The sequence below is a fragment of the Athene noctua genome, chromosome 15 (assembly GCF_965140245.1).
Source record: "Athene noctua chromosome 15, bAthNoc1.hap1.1, whole genome shotgun sequence".
NCBI lineage: Eukaryota > Metazoa > Chordata > Aves > Strigiformes > Strigidae > Athene > Athene noctua.
In genome coordinates this window covers 19,187,096-19,208,609 of record NC_134051.1, presented here as the reverse complement: position 1 = coordinate 19,208,609, position 21,514 = coordinate 19,187,096, and the positions used below count along the sequence as shown (strand labels likewise).

At 59.5% G+C, this 21,514-nt stretch overlaps 1 protein-coding gene across 2 annotated transcripts in view; it reads right to left on the bottom strand.

The window, feature by feature from the left end:
- GRID2IP (Grid2 interacting protein) overlaps positions 1 to 21,514 on the bottom strand; it is a 41,214-nt gene that overhangs the window by 12,890 nt on the left and 6,810 nt on the right. For both annotated transcript variants that reach the window (XM_074918747.1, XM_074918748.1), the window contains exons 3-11: positions 13,376 to 13,630; positions 11,917 to 12,002; positions 11,462 to 11,531; positions 10,222 to 10,316; positions 8,630 to 8,813; positions 5,871 to 6,025; positions 3,884 to 3,985; positions 1,342 to 1,439; positions 773 to 890 (exon numbers count right to left, since the gene is read on the bottom strand). In XM_074918747.1, the coding sequence (XP_074774848.1) occupies positions 773 to 890; positions 1,342 to 1,439; positions 3,884 to 3,985; positions 5,871 to 6,025; positions 8,630 to 8,813; positions 10,222 to 10,316; positions 11,462 to 11,531; positions 11,917 to 12,002; positions 13,376 to 13,630 (1,163 nt within the window). The remainder of the gene's footprint in view (positions 1 to 772; positions 891 to 1,341; positions 1,440 to 3,883; positions 3,986 to 5,870; positions 6,026 to 8,629; positions 8,814 to 10,221; positions 10,317 to 11,461; positions 11,532 to 11,916; positions 12,003 to 13,375; positions 13,631 to 21,514) is intronic.

Here is a 21,514-nt window from a genome sequence, read left to right as displayed (position 1 = left end):
AGGGTCCTGCGCCGGGCGCTCCCCGCAGCCCCCCACCACCCATGGGCTGCGGTGAGCCCCAGCCAGCGGAGAGGAGAGGGAGAGGGAGAGCGAGAGGAGAGGGAGAGGAGAGGGAGAGGAGAGGGAGACGGAGACGGAGACGGAGAGGGAGAGGGAGAGGGAGAGGGAGAGGGAGAGGGAGATGGAGACGGAGACGGAGACGGAGACGGAGATGGAGAGGGAGAGGGAGAGGGAGAGGGAGATGGAGACGGAGACGGAGAGGGAGAGGGAGAGGGAGAGGGAGAGGGAGAGGGAGAGGGAGAGGGAGAGGGAGATGGAGACGGAGACGGAGATGGAGACGGAGATGGAGAGGGAGAGGGAGAGGGAGAGGGAGAGGGAGAGGGAGAGGGAGAGGAGAGGGAGATGGAGACCGAGATGGAGAGGGAGAGGGAGAGGGAGAGGGAGAGGGAGAGGAGAGGGAGAGGAGAGGGAGATGGAGACGGAGATGGAGAGGGAGAGGGAGAGGGAGAGGGAGAGGGAGAGGGAGAGGAGAGGGAGATGGAGACGGAGACGGAGAGGGAAGATCCCCCTGTGCAGGGGATTCACCACCCTGCAGACGCAGCTTCGCAGGAGCCATCGCTGGGCTCACACGTGGCAGCCTCACCGCTTCCTTATAAAAGAAGGGCCCCAAGGGCAGGATGTCTTCTCCTCCACCTGCCCGGCCAGCACCACCCAGCACCACCCACGGTGGCCTGAGACCCCCCAGACCCCGCCGTGGGAAGCCGGACGCTACCTGCGGCGTGCGCCAGCTCTGGGGCGGGAGGAGAGGCTCTGTGCCGGGCAGCGGGGCCCATCTTGCTGGCAAAGCTGCCGATCAGGCGGTTTTCTAATTCCGCGTAGACAGCCGACATCTGCAAAAAAGGGCAAAGAGCTGCTGTCGTGCCCGAATCTAGACGGGGCTTGTGGAGCCCCCAGAGACTGCCATGTCCCGGGGACAGGACCGCCACCGCAGACCCTTCAGCCCCCAGTCTCTTGGTGCTTCACCCCAACCCAACACTACTCTGCTTTTCTGAAGCTCCCCAAGAGCCTCCCACCCCCAAGGAAGATGCTGACAGACACCAGCCTTGTTAAAGCTGACCAGTTACCCAGGGAAGTGATCCCGGAGCTGGGCTCTGAGGCAGGGATGTTGTCAGCCACCAGCAGGTATTTATGTGCAGACACATCCTTCCCTGTTCCCTTTTTTCTGCTTTCCTGTGTTAACATGAATCAAACTCGACCCTCCCTGTGAACGCAACGGTCCCGCAGACGTTGTTAAAGCCCTTCCCAGAGGCATCCCCCCGCCCCAGCCCCACGAGGTCGCACCATCTTGGGGTTGGGCGTCTCCGGGAGGGATGTGCCATCGCCAGCCTGTCTCTCTCCGGGGATCAGGCGAACTGGGACCTCCACAGTGTCACTCTGGCCTGCGGGGGAAGGCAGAGACAAACCCATCAGGATCCCCCCCTTCTGCCTCAGCGCCCCAGGGCTCCCGGCAGTCCCGGCCCATCTGGTCCTGCTGGGACCGGAGCCGCCAGCGCACAGCGAAGCGCCGGGAGCTCCGGGTCTGGGATCCCGAGGGATGGGTACAGGGCGGGCACGGCCCCACGCAGGGGCTGCCTGGGGTACAGGGACCTCTCGCCACCAGCTTCCCCAGACGGCAGCATAAAGCACCCAGAGAGGAAGCATGACACGTGCTAAAAACCAGGCACAGCCAAGGAGGAAAAAAATCCCCCTACACCTTGCCCTCTACCTCTCCATATTGAGCTTCTTTCTCTCTAAAATGAGGATATTATTCATCTCGCAGTCTACCCGGTTGGTAGGTTTGGAAGCTGCCTGTAAATCCTCAGCAGCCGAGCAGGGCTGTGACTGCAGCACGGGCAGCGTGTTCCTCCCTGGAGCCGCCCGCGGGGGACAGAGCCCAGCGAGGGGGTTCCAGCACAGTATTTCAGGGGAAGAGACGTTACCCAGGGACCCGCGGGAGTTTGTACACTGAGAACTCTCCAGATATCAAGGGGCTGCAGTGCCATGGGTGGGGTTTTTTTCTGGGTTTCTTTTCCTTCAGCCTCCCTGGTAGGTGCTGGATGCCAGGACAGGGTCACCACACGTGGCAGCCAAGGTCACAGTTTCCAAAATCGGGTCCTTTTGGTCGCAGATGCCTGTGCAGCACCAGCCGCCCCAGCAGTGTCCCCTGAGATGGGGCTCTGCAGGGGACGCGAGGAGGGAGGGAGGTCTGAAGGCACAAGGGAGATCACTTCGAGTGACAGTATTTGACCAGCTCCAAATTAAACTCGTTTTTTCCATTATGTCCTTGGAGAGCTTCTGTTTGGAGGTTACAGAGTACAAGCTCTCAGAGAGGTTCCAGATCCCCGACTTATCTCCAAGGGGGTGTGATGAGCTGCTGGGAGGAAGCAGTTTGCTGTCCTTGCCTTTCCCCCGCTGCTGGAGGGCAGCTCGAACAAGTCACATTCCCTTTCAGCCACGATATTTCCACCCAGCACCCAGGGCCGGGCCGAGCACTGGGGTGGGCAGGCAGAGCTGCGGAGAGCCCGGCGGAGAGCTCTGCTCACACCAGCGTCAAACCAGACCCGAGTGCTCAGAGTCTGGTGTTTAAGGGCAACAAATAAATTAAAACCCGGGATGGACATAGCTGGCTGTAAGGAGAAAGGGATCTGGAGTGGGGCTTTCATCAGGAACAGGAGGTGTAGCCCCCGGCCCTGCATCACCCCCTCTCCAGGACTGAGGAACTTTGTGTGCTTTCGATAAATAAATAGTCTGTGCAGGGAGGTGAACTAGGAGCACCCGGGGTAGGATGTGCCCCAGAGCCCGCTCGGGTGAGGTCAGCACAGCGGGTCAGAGGCTGCTCTGCTCTTTCCGCAGGGCAGGTGAGGACGAGGCTGCTCCCCCAGAGCTGGCGAACATCTGCCCGGGTGAGCGGCTTCCCTCTGGCACCCGGAGCCGTCGGCCGCTCTCCGTGCTGAGATCACGACCAGAAATGCTCCTCGGGGGCAGGGTAGAGGATATTCCCTGAGAAAATGTCTTTTGAGTTGGCTGCTCTGGCAGGAGCCCTCCCCGACAGCTGAGGAGCACCGCGCTCCCGGTGAGAGGTGATGGGAGGGAGCCTGGCTGGTCGGGATGGGGGGACATCGTGCTCAGAAGCCGTAAGCACAGGTCAAGGGCCCTTCGCAATCAGCTACGAGCGAGAGAGGAGCAGGCAGGATGCCTTGTCCTGCCATCGGGGAGAGGAGGGCAAAGACCCAAAGGACTGGAAACACAACCAGTGATCTGGAGCGGTGCCGGGGGAGAGGGTTAGAGCCCCGGGGGCTGGGGGAGAGCCTGCAGCAGTCCCGGGAGGACGGGATTTTCAGAGGAATGGGGAGATATGGGGCTTGTCTCTGAAAGGAGGGAGGGTTTGTGCCGTGAGGGTAGTTCATCAAGAGTCTCAAAGTGGTGCTGAACTGTGATCTTCTCCCTCACATGGATTTCACAAATGCTGTTTTCCCTGCGCATTTGACAGCGTCCGAGAAAGTTCGCAGAGAAGCTAGAAACGGTGCACCCCCGAAGGGAGGGCTCAGACCGGCAGGATCAGTTCACACCTGAGCAGGGCAAGGGATTGGAAGCAAGGTTCAGCCTCAGCCCAAGTGGCCTCTTACTGAATTGCTTTTTTCAACTGCTCCTGAAAACACGGATTTCCTGCCAAAGCCCCTGTGCTGGCTCTGTGCTGCCCTCCAACTTTTCCCACCGTTCATGCTTAGGGATAGGTCAGCATTTTGGCTTGGGGCAGAGCAGAAGGACACTACAGGCACAGTCAGCAGGACCCAGCTCCCTCCTCCCCACAGCGGGAACCCCGGCGCAGCCCCCTATCACCCACCTGCTGCCCCCCCATCTTCGGGGCGGGGGGTTCGGAGGCTGCCCCGGCACAAGGAGGCCCCTCGGACGGAGCTGCGGTAGCGGTCCTCCGCTTCTGGCTCAGCTGCAGCAGAGAACACCCTTCGTCAGGCATGGCCGGTGCGTGCCAGCCCCCGCAGCTCCCCCATTCCTCCTCGCCACGACACGGGAGCAGCTCCCCCAGGCCCGTCGGACTCGCAGCTGCTCTCTGAGCCCTGTCCTTGACCGTGACCCCGGGCGCAGCCTGGCTGGCCCTGCGGCTGCCTGTTCCCCCCTCCCTGGTCGCTGCTCGCCCCGTTGCGCTGTCCCGGGGAGTGGAGCCGGTTACAAATGCTCCCGCCAGCACAGGGCAGGGGGGTGGATGCCCAAAGATGATGGGACATGCAATTGCCTTTTCTAGCAGGATCGGCATCCACCAGCTCCTGGCGCACATGAAACTCCAGCCCTGAGCTCAGCCGGTCCAGCGGGACCCAGCTCATTCCTTCCTGCCCTCAAGGGACAAGATGGGAGCGGGGGCCAGCACTGAAATGCTGCCTGGAAGAACCCCGTTGTCTGATGGATGGGACTGTGTGCTCAGAGAGGCTCAGACTTACAGCAGGATGGAGATACCAGAGCATCGGTCTCCGTGGGATCTGACAGACCAATGCTCGGACACACACAAACATCAGAGATCGCTGCCGAGTTTGGAAGAAGCCCAGATGAAGGACTAGCCCAAATTCAGAGATCTCTGGCCATCGCGTGGACACGCACGGCACGCACCGGAACAACCAGAACTTCACAGGGTCAGAGATCTCCCCCTTAGCCTGAGAAGCTGAAAGGACCCAGGGACCAGCCTGCAAACCGGGGACAAGTCTGAAGCAGCCTGGTCCTGGGAGATTTCCTCCTGTCCAGTGCCTGGGGATACCTGCCTTGTATTCCCAAAATACAGCTGCAAGCTGCAGTATATCCACTTCCCTCTGAGATCTAAAGTTTATAAACTAATTCTAAGGTCTACACTCCTGAGAGTATACAACACATCAGGTAGGGCAGGCCATGATTCTGCACACACAAAAGCAACGATAATTTAAAGTGCAAATTAGGTGAGCAAATACCCAGCAGGTTTCCATGCAGAGCGGGGGGTATTTGCACCAGGACTTGGAGCTGTTTCTCCCTGCAAGGCTGTGCTAAAATAACTGTGTTCCTCCAAAAGTCTCTCTTCAAGCAACACCTTTTACCTAAGTTGAGTCTAAAATAAACACATCAACACAAAGCAAATAGCTTCGAATAGAAGAATCTGAAAGCCATTAAGAAGCTTAAATCCAAAGATTAAGGCATTTCCCTCCAAATTTGCCGTCACTTTTCTGCTGTCTGACTGCAAACCCGTCATCCTCAGCAAACCACAGCTGGGTTTTGTGTCAGGGCAGCCCCAGGTGACGGCGAGGGGAGAGGGGGAGAATCACCAACCACCTTCCAAGACTTTCTGGGAGCCGCCTCCCCACGTCCTCTGACCACGGGTGCCTGCGCCCGTCTGGCTGCTGGAGCTGCCCCCAGGGACGCTGCCCTCACCGGTTATTTTGCCTCGCTGATCTGAACACTGCCCCTAAACCAGCATTTTCCTTTCCTAACCTGTAACAACCCAAGCAGCCTCCAAAAGCCTTTGCTCCCAAAGACACCTCTCAGGTGCCACCTCTCCTCTCCGCGCAGAGTTTCCTTCCAAAACTACACAGCTCCGTGGTGCGGAAAAGGCAACCTCCCGCCAGACATTTACAGATCGACCTCATCGGTAACGGGAGCTGGGAATTCCTCCGTGCTGCTCTACATCCCACACGGCCACCGGCTCCGTGCAGGCAGCGTGTGGGCAGGAGCCGGGCAGGGCAGAGCTGGCGGCTCCCTCGCCACCCCAGCCGGCTCCCAGCGCGATGCACCGAGGTTCCCGGGGACCCGGCGGGACCCGGCGTGTCCGTGCCGGAGCGTGGGGCCTTTCCTCTCACCTGCCAAGGACTTGTAACCAAGAAACCTGGCAATCTTTTGCTGGCAATGCTCCTGCTCTTCGTACGTCAGCAGCTGGTAGATAAACTGCCAAATGACTTGCTTGGCCGGTGTGTCCAGCACCGGGTACACATCCACAATGAGAGTGTCAATATTCCTGCAAAATGGGAAAGAGAGGGCCGGGCAGTGAGCGCGTCCCCCGGCACAGCCCCCCACGCCGCTGCCCGGGTTCCGGCACCTCCCCGCCTGCCGCCGCCGGGCCTCGGCTGCCGGGTTTGCCTCGCAGTCTTCGGCACAACCGGAGGAATTTCCAAGCAGAGGTGCCGGGCTCCTGGTGCGGGACAGAGCGCTTTGGGCAGGGCGCTTGGGCAGCTGGTGCTAACGGGGCGAGCAAACTCCCGGGGAGTGGCGGCACCTGACAGCCAGGTATAAAACCTGGTTCGTGAGTCAGCTGGGGGGAAGTGAGAAAGGTGGAGGAGCAGCAGAAAGAAGCCTTGGAAGAAGCTGGATTTTGGCCAGCAGCAGGTAAGCAGGCTCAGGGAGGGGTGGCTGGGCTGGAGGCTTGGTCTCGCGTCGGCTCTGTGGTGTGCAGAGATGGTGAAGGGGTTGTTGAGGGTAGCAGGGCTGAGCACCTGATTCCGGGAGGAGGATAAAGCAGCCTGGGGGAGGAGGGCTGTCCTGGGTCAGAGAGCAAAGGTCAGGCTGCTTTTTGCTCTGAGAAACTGAGGCAGAGATGGTGGGTTAAAGCTCACAGCAACTATTGCATCCTTAATGTAGAATAGTAAGAACTTCTTAAAGAACTGAAGGAGATGGCATATCTAGGAACAAATCTGTTGTCTTGAACAGCCCCTTGCTGCCTTCCAAGGAGCAGGGACCAGGCACACAGGGGAGAGCTGAAGGGGGAAGAGGTTTGGATCTGAAAGGACTTTATCAGTGAAGTGTCTGGGGGGCCCTCGTGGGGGTGAGGAGCGGTGGGAGCCTGCCACAAGTCACCTGCGAAGCTTCTCCCTAGGTTGGGGCTCATATGCCTCTTCTGTGGAGCTGGACACAGCTCTTGGCTGTCAGAAGCCTCTTTCCCATTCTGAAAAGTTAAAAGTGCGGTGGAGGAGCCGCCGAGGCAGGCGGCTCTGCCCTGAGCAGCCTCTGCTCCTCCTGGGCCGTGGCTGGGGCCGGCTGGTTTGTCATGTGCGAACTGGCCAGGGGTCAAAGCCCAGCCCAGGGGTGTCCTGACTCCATCCCCTGTGCCTGCTGCTGGGAAACGCTGGGGTCTGCGTGTCGTGGTGGCGAGCAGACTTAACGTTTGGGGATTTCCCTCCCTGTCGGAGCAGTTAGAGGCCACAGCTGCCCATCTGGGACAGGCGTGCAATTAGGTCATGAGGAATTATTGTTAAATGGAGCAGCAGCATCTGCATCGAGCCTGTCGGGTGGCTACGGGCAAAATGAGATGGCTGGAGGAGGGGGTGGGTGTGCCATGCTCCTGCTGTGCCTCGCTCCCTGCAGCCAGCAGCTGGGGGGGCAGTGACAGCCCCCGGTGGATCACGGCTGGCGAACGGAGCTGCCCCGCGCTGGGAGGGGAGCCTGGCGGCCTGATTCGTGGGACTGGGGTTCCCCATCCTTGTGCCGCTGAGCAAGAGCAAATACCCTGCCAAGATCGAGTCAGTGTGAGGCTCGTGGTCGCACTGGATGATCTTCAAGGTCTTTTCCAAGCGAGATGATTCTGTGAGGCTGCGTGTCCCAGGTGCGGACCCCAGGGACCAGCTCTGCCCCCACAGCTGCCGCTCCTCGGCTGGGGAACCCTGTGGAAGCTGTGCAGCCTCAGGAGAGCACAAAGCAAAGACTTCTGCTTTACCCGGGCAGTGTCGGTGATCGCTGGGCCTCATGAGGGTTCACCCAGCTGGTGCTGGGGGGATTTACACCTCCGTGCCTCCCCCAGCACCTGCAGGCACAGAGGCAGCCTGACCTCGCTGCAGGATGCTGCAGCCCTCAGCTAGAGCCACGGCTTTGTACTTGGTAGTTTCTGTCCTCCTGCCTTAAATACTGAGGGATTTATTGCATTTTCTCTTCGAACTGAGTATTTGGATCCTCTGGTCTTTACACCAGCAGGCTGCTGCACCATTGCAGCCACTTGCCTAGCCGTGGGGGTCCTGGGGGCAGCCCGGTCGGCTCGGCCGCTGCGGGAAGAGGCAGCGAGTATCTCCCTCGCCCCCAGGGATGGCTTATTCACTGTGGTGCAGAGAGGTTAAAGATCGAGGGCAGAAAACAACGTCACTGCTGCAAGTCTGGAGTCTGCCAGGGAATGTGTTTCGCCCCTCGCAGCGGGGCGGGGAGGATGGGCTCCACGGCAGGACGAGGGCTCTGCCAGCCGCTGCTGCCCGGGGAGTGCTGAGCCAAGGCGCTGGGAAAAGGGAAGGGAAGGGTGAAAGGCTGTGAGATTTGGTGAAAGAAGTGGGACAGGATCTGCGGCTGTCAGGGACAGCCAAACAGCAAGAGAGCCCGCCCTGCGGGGAACCAAGGTCACTTTATGAGGGATTAAGGGGTGACTGAATTAACCTCAAAAGCTCAAGAGGCTGCCCTGCCCTCAGGCAGGAAACCTGGCGATGGGTGGGCTTGTGCCCTGCGGACACACACGGGGAAATACCCAGCTGGGGACACCGAGGACATGCTGGCAGCCTCGCAGCCAGGGCCTGCCTTCTGCTCGGAGACCGACTCTGACACGGGCATGGGTACCAGCATTAGGGGGATGGAGCTGCTAACAAGTTACCGATGTTGGAAGAAGCCTTCCAGGGCTTTGCAGGTGGTATAGCGCTCGGGCGGGGTCAGCAGGTGCTCCAGCTGCTGGGTGAAGGTCCTTCCTTGGATCCTGATGCTAGAGGGGAGTATCTCTGCGACCCACTGCAGGGAGGTGAGGGCAGAGGAGGTGCTCGGGGAGTCAGCAGAGTCAGAGTCTGCAAGGTGCAGGTAGAAACAAAAAATAAAATTCAACAGACAAAGGGTCTTAACCACAGGTTTAAAGGCTTGTCCTGACACCAGGGGTCCATTGTGGGGACAGCCGGGGCAGCTGCACAACAGGTGCTCCACAGAAACACAAACCCTGATGTGCCAACACAGACATTTTTCACCCCAGCAAAACCAGATCCCGGTCACTGGAAGCCACGGGGACAAGGTGAAACGGGTCATCTGGAGCTGTGCCTGCCCCTGCCTTCCTCCCACGCTCTGCACCAGCTGCTCTGGAGCTCGTGGCTGTTCCAGTGGGTCCATGGACCTGCTGGAGGGGGGCGGGGGTGCTTGGGATGCTCTCTGGGATCTACCTCTTCAACCAGGCCGCCTGCAAGTCCTTTCTGTGAACACACACGGATGGTGTTCCTTCTCTGGCTCCCTAAAGCCTCTCCTCAGGTTTCAAAGCTCTTTATGATAATGACTGACCTCAAAAGCAGCGTCAGTCAGGGGTCACCTGTGAGGGGACTGAGGCACGGGAGGTCATTTGCTTTGCTGTGTGGTCCCTGTGCTGCCTCCGCAGTGAGTGCAGGGCGATGCACCCAGCTGGGAGAAGGGACCTGACTGAGACCATGGGATGCACTTATCCACGTAGGAATATGGCCAAGGTAGTGGGAGCAAAGAATTCCATCTTTTCCTGGTTCCTTTTGGGGGCAGTGAAGCAGTTTGAGTGCCGCTGGCTCTGTGCCGTGAAGCAGTGAGGTGCTCGGTTTCACTTCTAGTGCACGTGCAAGAGCGTTGGTATCACAGGACTCCTAATGTGAAGCTCAGGAGAACCCATCGCTGCTCTGGAGGGAAGAGCCAGTCCCTAATTCCACTGCAGAGCAGCACCCCAATACCACACCGACCCTCCTGCCTTTGCCCAGCTTTGGAAACACAGCAGCGACCGCGCTCTGCCCCGGGCTGCGGTCCTGCCCCTGCTGAAATCGTGCTGACAAGCTCCCGCATCGCCCCAGACACCCTCGTCCCCTGCTGACTCGCTCACCGGCAGCAAGCTAAATTATTCATCACAGCAGCAGTTATTGTGAACAGCACAGTCCATACACAACCGTGGGATTTGCACAGCGACCGCGGAGGCACAGGCTTGGATTACTTCGGTCAAGTACATGGCACAGCCCGCACGTAAAGGACACCGGCAAGGACGATCACACAGTAGGATGAATTCTTCTGGAGAGCAGCCAAGCCAGAGCTTAAGCCTGATCCCAGAACGCGTGCCCCGGTGGGAGGAGCAGCCCCCCGGCAGCGCGTTAAACCTGCTGAGCCTACGGACGGTGTTTGGCAATTCCCTCCTGCCAGGGGGACTGGGGAGCGGGCGGGGGGTTCCTGCCGCTCCAGGCCCTCTCCTCCCCGCGCTCTTACCGTTGGAGAAGTTGACGATCCCCTCTTCCACCACCAAGGTGGGCATCGCCCCGCTGCCCTGCAGCATCGACACCACCTTGTCGTGGGAACAGTTCCTGCGGGGCACAGGAGAGCGGGGTCAGGGCTGCCAGGCGGGAGAGCGGCCGTGAGACGGGGTTGGCAGCTTGCAAAAAGCCTCATCTCGCTGCTCAGAGCCAGCGTTGGGCCCTGCTGCGATTCCCCTGGAATCTTTGCGTGGTTTTTATCTGCTGCGCAGAAAAGAGCCTCCCTGAGGGAGAGCCCCAGTCCCCCCCGGGAGCGGGCGCTCGCCTGTGCCCGCAGCACGGAGCAGCCCCGGGGCGGCCCCGCCAGCGCAGCTGCGCTCAGACCCAGAACTTCCAATCTAAATAACAGTGCTGCAGGTCTCTCCTTGCCTGTCCTAATTCTGCATGGAAAGAAGACCCAAGGTGGATGTAAAATGCTTTTTTTTTTTTTTTTTTGTGGGAAAAAAAAATAAATCTTGGAGTGCCCTTGAAGAAGGGTACAGGCCGGCCTGGACCAGTGCCTGCCAAAACGTGGGCTCGGAGGACAATCTTCAACCCGGTCTCCTCTATGTTCTGGGAACGCTGCATCAGGCAGCAGTTTGCTGGATCAGCTGAAACAGGAGAACCTGAGCGCTGACAGAAGCAGCATCAGATGTTTAACCTTTAAATATTCATCACTCTTTTACCTCCTCTAACCCTTTGCTCTTGCTTTTTGTGCAGAACACGCTCTGGTTTGGTGGCTTTTGTTGTGCACAAATAACATAGAGAAGAATTAAATTCTGGGTGGAAACGCGATTGCCCGTGTGGTTTTAAGCTTAGGATCCCATCCTGGGAGTGATTCGTGGGCCGGCTGGTGCTCTGCTCCTCCCAAAAGCAGAGCCCTGGGTGCTCAACATATAAAACTTAACTGAACTGGGGTCTGGGGGGGGTTGCAGTCAGGACACCAGTTATATACAGTGTGTTGTGCATTATATGTGGTTATTTGCACAGAGAAGTCAAAGGAGGAGCAGGGACGGAGCTGAAATACTACTCTTGGAGCCAGTTTTTTTGAAAAGCACAGTAAAGGAGATGTCTGTGGGGCAGAACCCGTTGTGCACCTCAGCACACAGCTCTCGAGGAGAAGCAGCTCTTGTTTTTCTTGCACAAGAGTGAACAAACGAACACGTGTGTCTCAGCTGCCCAGCACCCCCCGGGACCCCCTCTAAAGAGCCTCTTACCTCATGTCCAGGCCATTGAGGAACAGGATCCGGTCTCCGGCTTTCAGAGCAGCCTTCTCAGCCGGGCTCCCTAGTGCAGAGGGGAGGAGAGGGGCTTTAGCGGGCGGGCCCCTGCTCACAGCGATGGGGTCCCAGGGGCAGCCCCTGCAGCTGGAGGGGCTGGGGGACAAGGGCTGTTGACGGGGCACAGTGATGCCAGTGCCCAGCTTGCACTGGAAACGTGGGGGTGATTGCAGGCTATTCACTGAACACGGGCGTTTTCCACATTTCAGAACGGGGAGTGCATAAAGTCGAACTAAATAGTACCAAAGTCACTAGTTATTCAACTCAGGGAAACTGTCACTGAACCTTGTAAAAGTTCCTTTTGCTATTTTCTGACAAACAGCGGGTACTTAAAGGTTTGAGTTCAGAGATAAATAAGTGTCTTTGGATCTTGTGGCTGGAGGTTTCCTTACCTGGGAGAACAGACTCGATCCACACCGGGGCATGGCCACGTAGCGTGAAGCCAAAGCTTCTGTTGCCTTTATAGACTCGCACGGTTCTGCAGGTGAAAAAAGCAAATGGAAAACCAGAGCCTGATATTTGGTTCTTGTTTCCTTGCCCAGCCCCTCCAAAGCCCCGTGAGCCCGGGTGTCCCCTGAGTGCCCAAGCCCGCGACACTCCCTGTGTCCCCAGCAAGGTCCCTTTTGATACCAAAGTGTCGCTCAAACGGGAGCCCCTGAGACGTCCTTAGGGATGGAGGAAGATGTGGGAGGGTTTGGTGGCCCTGCCCGTCCTGCCAGCTCTGCCTGCCTGCAGCCCGCCTATGCCGGGGAGCAGAGGGAGCCCGTGGTGCTGAGCCAGTGTGGGGTGGGGAGCGATCTGGAGGGGCTAGAAATGGCCCAGGCAAAACCTCGGGGAGGGCTGGGGGGAGGCAGGAAGAGATGCCACTCTTCTAGGGGCAGAGCTCTTGAGCATGGCCTCTTGCTCTGCATTAATTGCCAAATTCATAAAACCACTGCCCCATCCTTCAAATCCATGTTATTAAAGTAGAACATGGGATGTAGCTTATATATTACATAGAATAAGAGCGACGATGTGTTTCAGAGGGCAAAGGTCTCACAGGCTGATGAGAGAAATTAAATTCAGCTGGGAAATTTTGGAAGGAGCATTAGGAAATTTCCCTACTGGGAGTTGTTCCCTGCAGGGAGCTGGGGGAAGGCAACATCACCGAGATCGTTTACAACTAGAAAGATTCTTGCAGGGACCGATTCTACGCTGGCAGGGAGGGAAACTGCTGGAAGTGAGTTTTGGACAAGTCACACCCAAAATTACCCTGGCGGGAAGGTGGGCTGCAGCCAGATCCCTTGGAGATAGCAGCTGGAGGCAGGGGAAGAGCTCGGGGCGTGCCTGTGACAGCACAGTCCCCCCCAGGAGGGTTCCCCGCCCGCGCTGACGGAGCAGACCCTGCTCCCTTGTTTGTGAGACGGGGCTGGGGCAGGACCCCCCGTACGGGCAGTGGGAAATGGGTTAATCCCCCGTGCACCAGGGATTGCCCGTCCTTCCTCCGGCCGCCTCGGCCCCGGACACAGCCTGCTCCGTGCCCAGGCTCCCCCCATCCCGCTGGCAGGGCCGGGGACCCTCCGTCCCTCCGGCACAGGAGCCAACCCCCCCTCCCAGCCTGTAAGTGCCACCTCAGCTCCTCACACGGCTCGTCCCAGCAAGGGGGCAGAAAGGGCGGCCCAGAGCTGGGACAAGGGGCACAAACACACCCAGGCTCTGAGACGGAGAGGTCTTTGTTCATCCTCAGCCCAGGAGGATTTCACCCGCTCTGCACACCCCGTTTCCTAGTGCCTCTCCATCCCTCCCGCTGCCATCCGCACCAGAGCAGAGGCTGCCGCCCGTGAACTCGAGGGCATCCGGGAGAGGTGTTACCTGCGGGCAGCCCCCGAGGCCACATTGCTGGTGATGAGCGAGGTGGTTTTCCGGAGGCTTTTGCTGGTCTCCTCGTGGCTGCGGGGCACGGAGCTGGCGCGGGTGGAGACGAGGAGCCGCTCCTGGTGGTCCTCGCTCCGGCTGCGCCGCAGCCGGTTGCTGTGCTGCTCGCTCTTGGAGCGGCAGAGCTTGCTGATCAGGCTCTGCGACACCACCTCGTCAAACCGCTGCCGGTGCTTCTTGGGGATGAAAATCCTGGAAAAATGAGACGAGGGAGGGGACTGAGGAGCAGGACCAAGGTAGCTGTGATGCCGAGCTCTGCATCCAGCCATACCTGGGAAACAAAAGGTCACAGAGCGGCCCTAGCCCCTCGTGTGCCCTTGGCCTCGGTCCTCCCAGAGCTGCAAATGCCAGGGCTGGGGACACCAGGGATGCTGGGGACGCCAGGGACACTGGCTGCATCTCTTGCCCCATCCCCTGCACAGCTCCATCGGGGTGAGGATGTTGGACCCCTCCACAGCGCTCACAGACTGGTTCAAACAGCTCACTTTCTCCTCACGTGTCCCATCCCAGACCCCTTCAGCTGGTGATCCCGGTAATCTGGACATCCAGTCCCAGATTAATTGCCTCCCCCGAGCTGACAGCCAGTGAGCCAGCTGGGCAGGGAGGACCCTCGGTGCCCCCACAGTGCCCTTCCCGCTGTGACCCCGCTCCTCCCTGCCAGGGATCCCAACATGCAAGTGCTCCCCGTGTTGCCGGTGTCAAACCACCTCCGCCAAACCTGCTTCTTCCCCAGATGTTCTGGGACCCCCAAAATGCTGCTCCCCATCTCCTGCCCCAGCCCCTGCACTGGGAGTGCTGGACTCTGCTCTCCTGTGCTCCAGCCTCGGCTTCTGCCACCCGCCAGCTCCCGCCATGGCCAGGCAGGAGCCTCGTGCCCCTTGGGATGAGGACGGGCACGGTGATGCCTCAGGCAAGGGGACACCACTGGGAACTTTCTCCATTGCAGGTCACCTCCCCTCTGCTCTGCCACAGCCAAGTGGCCTTTGTGCCCCCCAGACGGACCCCCCAGGACCCTCGGGGATGCACAGTGAGCGCAAAGCAGGATCCTGGGAGGGAGCAAGGAGGGTGCATCTGAGCTGCTCCCACCCTGGCTGAGGGTTCACCCCTGTAACAGCGAGAGACAAATTTTCTTTTCCTTCTGCCATCGCAACAGTGAGACGCTGACACTCCGCTCACCTACTCCTACCCTTCCATTTGCACGTTCAGGGGCTTCTGGAGGAGCTGTTATCTCCCTGTGTTTCTATAGCAACTTCTCCCTGCACCCATACTGGGCTGCCTGTCGCAGCTGCATTCGCTCATTAGACACCACCATCCTGTGGGGTTCATTAGTGCTCTTCACCTCGTGGCGCGTGAGAACACGCTCCCTACATTAACACAGACTCCGATGGTTGTGGCGGAGGAGGGCTGCCAGCATCACTTCCAAACCGCCCAGGGACCCCGTCTCCCGGGGGGGCACTAACTGGGCCAAACCCACCGCTGGTGTCGGAGTGCCCGGTGGTGACGGGCGGCTGGTAACGGAGCGCGGCTGGAGAGGCCGAGGCTGGCGGGGGGCTCCCGTGGGTCTCCCCACTCCCTTGGGCAACTTCTCCAAAGGAACGTGAAAGCCTGGGTGAAGCCAGAGGAGAAGGAAGGCGAGGCTTCAGATCCCAAATCTACCAGAACCAGGACATCTGTATTTCCCCCCAACAAATGGCAGAACTCAAAATAAGAGCCGAGGCTCACGCTGAGCAGGAGCAGACAGATCACAAGCCGTCCCGAGGCCGACATATGCTCACGCGAAGCATTTGGTGACGATTTAAAATAAGTAACACGTTGGTACCGCTCACGGTCAACCTGTGATTAAGCAGCAACTGGAAAAGAGTGAAATCGTGCTAATAAATAGTTCCCGCAGGTGTAAGCAGGCTCCTGTGGGACCGCGGGCTGCCGCAGCCCTGCGGCAGGGGAGGACGTGGCGCCGCAGCAGCGAGCCCCGGCGGGACCCCTGCCCCGCTGGGCTCCTGCCAGGGATCGTCCGGGCGCCTCGCCGGCAGAAGGAGCCCGCTCCCGTTTCAGGTGACCAGATTTAAGTTGGCTGCTCGTGGCGGCGGGGCTGTCCCACTTAGCGTGGGCCGGCAAACATCGGGGCTGAGGAGCCAAGTACGGCTGGCCCGATAGCCCAGCACAAGGACGGGCTCAAGGGGCTTCTTTACTTTTAGACTCAGCACTAGAAGTAAAACGGTGTCTTAGCACGGAGAGGAACCAAGTGACTGGTAAAAATAATCGGTTAAAGCATGCAAAATAGTTTCCTTCTGTAGAAACCTTTGAGAGAATTTGCAGCATGACCTCGGGGAGCCTGGGATGGCCCCGTGCCGCGGTGCTGCTGGGGCTGGAGCCCCCCAGCTCCCTGACACCCTGCGGGTCAGGGGGTGCCGGCCTCCAGGCTGTGTGTGCTGGGGCTGGTCCTCGAGGAGGGACACACCGCAGGTGCAGGTGGCGTGTCGTTACGCAGCACTGAGGCCTCAGCCTGTCCTCTGCCGCCCGGGCAGCACCACCGGGGCCAGGCAGTGGGAAAACTGTGGCTCTTTTGGCAGGTCCCTGTGGATAAACCCGGCTCTGCCCATCGCCGTGGCACTGAGGAGCAGCACCCGGCCGGGGTTGCCCTCTCCCAGCAAATCCCACTGGGGCGCAGGGAGCACGGATGCTCCCACCCTGTTTGCAGCCGTCGGCCTGCGCCCAGGGGCAGCCCCCCTGCCCCAGCAGCCCCTCAGGCTGTTCGTGGCCCTGGGAGGGCTTGGGAGGTGTGCAGTGCTGACCTCGCCTTCAGCTTCCTCCTCCTCCTCGAGTGTTCCAGGGCAGCCCTGACTCTGCTCCCTGTTGAAGAGGGGATGGGAAAGGCGTCCCCAGCCCAGGCACTGCTGAGCCCGGCTGCCCTCACCCTCCTCTGCGGCAGTGCCGGGAGGATTCTGTCCACTCTAACGCAGAAATTCAGGGTGTTTTCCAGGCCAGGAGAGGCCCCGGAAGCCACAAGATGCTTTGCCTTCACACCCTCTCCAAAGCAATCCGGCCGGGACACTGCTGTGGGGTGGGAAACCTCCCGGCAGGAGCCCGTCTGCCAGCACGCCCGTCCCCAGCCGCTCGGCCCCCTGCTCCAGGGCTCGCTTCGACAGAACATTTTCGTCTTTGTCACACTGACTCATTTTAAAGCTCCCAGACAGGTCACCCGCAGCTCACCTCTGGGCAGCCAGTCGCATTTCTGGCTGACAGCTGCCTCTCCCCAGCCCAGCGCCCTGGAAAACCACCTTTGCTGAGTGCACCCATCCTGCGGCGGGCGCTGAGCTCGCCCAGAAGGTCCCACCCCGGGATGCTGAATGCTGAGACTCTCCAGTGCAGGATGAGTCCCCCTTGAGCAGGGTAGTGGTGGCAGCTCTGGCCCAGCTAAAACCAGCCTCAAGTTTGCTCAGAGCTCACGCTCAGCCAGGGCTGGGAGCGAGAGGTCCCCAGTCCTCGCTCCATCACACCCCCTGCACCGTGCAGCACCCCCAGATCCCCGTCCTCACCGCCCATCCCTCCGCTGGACTATAGTCATGGAGACAAAGCAGACCCAGATGGGCTCTTCCCACCTCTCCCCCAGCCTCCCACCCCAATTTTTCATCTGAGCTTCGCTCGACTCCCCCCAGCAGCTCTCGCCGCCGCTGCGTTGGGCACGGGCCGGTGCCCGCAGCTCAGAGAGGCAGGAGAGGCCCCGCGGGGTCGTCTGCCAGGGCGCGAGGCTTTCCCCGCTCACCCGCCGCCACACGCGCCGAGAAGCGGAGCGGAGAGACGTACCGAAAATGCCGAGAGAAACTCCGGTCCTTTCCCATTTGTCAGGGTGCGGCGGGAACAAAAGGGAGACGCTTCAGATCCTCATGCAGCTGAGTCCCAGCCTCGGCTCACGCCCACGACGCGGCCGGATCCAACAACCAAACCGCGCGCCAGCCGGTGCCCCGCTGCCACTTGGCACCCCCGCGGTGCGTGGGGACCGTGGCCAGATGGGCCGGCTGGCTGACAAACCCTACCTGGGCTGAGCCCCTGCCTCCCTTCACCCTCACCTCCCCGCCGCGCTCTCAGTCCCAGGCGGAGGTTTACCATCTACCCAGCACCTCCTTTTATCAACCGGGGCTTTAGCGCCTGCTCTGCCCTCCCTGCTCCGGCTCTGCCCCGGCTCGCAGCGCCGAAGCCTCTCTCTTTCCCTAAAAACTGCAGTCGCTGTAATTTCCAGCTGGAACGATCTCGTAACAGAAAGGAGGGCACGGCTCCGCGCCGAACTCCGGGGGGATGCCTCCCTGGTGCTAATTAGTTGACTTCTAAAGTGCTTCTGTTTAAATTACATGCTGCTGTAATGGGTGAGAAACCTTAAAGGCAAACGGCAGCGGCGGCGGGTGTGTGGTGCTGAGCGTGCAGGTGGAGCCGCCCCGGCCGGACCAGGACCAGGACCACGGGCCCAAACCTCCCCCCGAGCCTCAGAGCATCATTTACCCCCAGGGTAACACAGCGGAGCTTTGCATTAGGGATAGAAGATAAAAAACCCCACATCTTTAATTTAAATAACGCCATTTTTAAACACAGCGCTCGCGTCTGATGACGAGGATGTGAAGCTTTCCAGAGCTGCCAACATCAGATACAATCTCCAGGTCGCAAAGGAAGGAAAAATGAAAAAGGGATGGTTTATCCCCAAAACAGCTTGTAAAGATCCGACCTTGAGTCTGTCGGTTGTGCAGAAAAATGCATCCCAGGGTGGATTCACTTGGATTATGCCTGAACTGTGCTGTGCAAACAGCTACCAGTCTGGAAACGCACTGCTGCCCCAGCAGCATTCCACAGCGCTAAAATTCACTCACTTTTGGGGAGAGAAAACCCTTGTGCGGCTTTACCCACATAACAAGACTTCTGCTCGTCAACCCGGACGGATTTTTCTCAAACCTGATCTACCTGCGTGCATGGGGGATTGTGTCGGCAGCCTCCAGCCCCGGCAGCCCCGGCGGCTGCGGGGGGTCGCGGCCCCTCCGAACCCTCGGGTGCGAGCGGGACTCGCTCCAGCCCGGCAGACCTGGGGTTGCCCCAGGGGCTGTTATCCCGCCATCTCCAGTAACGGGAGGCTCTGTAATCACCCAAATGGCTGCAGATGTTTTGCAGATGTGACCCTTATCATTAAATAGGCATGAAGGTGTTTTCCCACCCGAGAGTGCAGACACGGTGGGGTGCAGTGGCCGTGCACCGGGGCCGGGAGCCCCTCGCAGCCCTTCCCCAGCCACCCCACTCATCCTTGGGGCTGGCCCACAACCCCCAGCTCCACACAGCAGCTTTTGGGGAGGGTCACCCTCTCATGACACATCCCTGCACCAGCTCCAGTAACGACTGCTGCATTATCTGCAATAATAGAGCCCTCCCGGAGCAGCTCCACAGCCTGTGTCTGCCTGGGGCCACCTTCCCCGTCAGCAGCCGGGGCCCTGGGGTGCTCTCTCCTCTCCCAAACCCAGTGTCCCTGTGCCCAAACCACACTGCGCGCCAAGAGCCAGTGGCTTTGTCCTTCCCCTGGCTGGGTCAGGCAGCCCCACAGCTGCCAGGGACACAGCGACCTTCAAAAAACCCCGCAGAAAGGCTTTTTTCTGGAGCTTCCGTCCTGCAGGGCATCACCTGCCGGGTATTGGGGATGGGGGCCAGGTCAGTGGGTGCGAACGATGCAGCCCCGGCCTCATGGGCTGCGCACCCCATGTTTGGTTTCAGATACTGGAAAACTCAGACCAAGTGGCCGCTTCCCAAAACAAAAGTTGTGACTCGGAGGTGGGGCGCAAGCGGGCCAGGCGGATCTCATCTGCCTTACAGCCGTAGTTGGATTTGTCAGGAGAAATTAATCCCCTAACAGGAGATTTTGCACCGAGGCATTTTGGTCATGACCTATTTGAACTCAGCCAATAAAAAAGGAACTTCGCTGCCGATTGTTTTCACTGGTGGCACGTTTTTTTCCTGCTGCCCTAATTCCCTTTTCTGGGCAGTTGAACATATGTTGGGCTATCAGATCAAGGATTTTTTTAAAACGGAAGCAAACAAGAGCTGCTTTTCCTTCCCCGTTCTCGTCCCGCTGCCGGCGCGGTCTCCGGGCGGCTCTGCCCAGGCTCGGGCAGCAGGACAGTGGCTGTGTGCGGGTCGAAGCGCTGCGTCAGGCAGCAGCCGGAGCGATGCGGGTCTGGGGGGGGTCACCCCCGCTGCAAACCTGCATCAGCACCCGAGAGAGCCGGGAAGCTCCCCCCCAGCCTTGGAGGAGCGGGTACGTGACGGGGGGAACACGCAGGGAAGCAGCACAATCCGTAATATGTAAATCCTGGTGGTTAAAATGAAATTTCTTATCCAGAGACAGTCACAGATGGCTGGAGTATTTTAATACGGGACCATGCCAAGCGATTTTATTGCCGTGCAAAACAAGCCGAGGCAAATAGATTGTGTTGAGGGCATTATTAAAATGAACGCGGTGGAATTTCTCCCGTGATAAGGGAACCCCCGATGGGCAGCGGGTTTATCTTTGTCAGGGATCAGAAGTGACTGCAACCAGCAGCGCTCGCCTCGGCCCAGCAGCCTCGGCTGCTTCGGTTCTCCCCCAGGAGCTGAGACTGTTCGGGATGCAAACGGACCGTAACCAAAGCAGCGAAGTCTCAAACTACCCCGAACTATTCTCCCTGCGGCAGAGGGAAGCGCAACACGGCTCGAAGGGGATCCGTGACAACACAGAGCAGCCTAGAGAGTGATCACCTGAGGAATTAACGCGGCCAGGGGCAGGGGGTGGGGGTGCTCCGGAGCACACGCGCCTCCCGCTCCCCAAATCCAGGTTAATGGGACGTTGTTCCTGTAAGAATCAACGCCCGTGTTTGATGCCCCAGCTTTGGTGACACCGAGGGGCAGTGGCGAGGAGGGGATCTGCGCTTCCAGTGCTCCCCAATTCTCCTGCAAAGAAATGTTTCGAACCGAAACGCCGCGGCCGGGAGCTGGTGCAACGCTGGTACCGCCGGTGGGGAAACGCACGGGGCAAAGGGAGATGGCGCCCGGTGCGTGGTGGGGGGCAGGTGCTAAACCCCTGCGCCACGGGGGTGAGGATCCTCCCGGATCGCCTGGCCCGGGGGGAGGCTTTGGCCCCCCGAGTCCAGGGAAAACGCGGTGCCGTTGCGGCAGCGCTGCGGAGCGCTTGGGTGCAGAGCTGGCACCGCTGCGCTGCCGGAATCGCGGCTCTGCCCTGGTTTGAAAACAGCTCAGAAATAAGAGCAGCGCCGAGAGGCGAACACCCCTGGGACCCCGACCTGCCCGAAATAACCCAACTGCCCTCCCGACACCGGCGCGAGGCACACGCAGCCCCTGCACACAGGCCGGGCACGGCCGCGGGGAGCGGAGCGCAGACACCCCCCTGCTCCCCAAGGGCCAGACCCAGGCTCCGGCGTTGGCGGGTGATGGAGAAACACGAAAGAGCTGCGATGCCTGCAGAGTCCCTGACAAGAGCAGTTCTGATGCAATACGGATGCTAAGAGTTAATTAACTTTTAGCAGATCTCCTTTTTGCGGTGCCAGGAGTTGCTAGATTTGAGAATTATCCTGGTTTAAACCCATTCCCCTCCCAGCCCCCTCAGCTCCCAGGAAAGGTCCGTTTGCTACTCACCCGAGACAGCTCATCTTTCCCCCTCGCTGCCGTATTTCATCATTCCCGAGCAGAACTACAATTGTGCACTTTTACTACACACACCAGCCATATGGGCAGGGGATGGGAGCGGGGAGGACCCGGCGCAGCACGTGCGTTATCGCTGCTATCCACAACCAAACGGATGAAGAAAATGTCAGCAAATTAAAATCTGCAGGAGCTTAATTCCGGGCAAATGGGATGAAATCCATTTGAGCTAAAAACGAAAGGGAAAAAAAAAAAAAAAAAGAAAAACCACAAAAAAAGACAAGACTGGAAAAAGCCCAGCTTGAGGACAGGCGAGGTGTCTGCAGCCCTGGGGGGGATCGGTGTGCTGAGTCCGGGGGGGGGGTTCTTGGGTTACGTGGCGCCACAGCACTTTGCAGGGAGCCCGTTAAAACC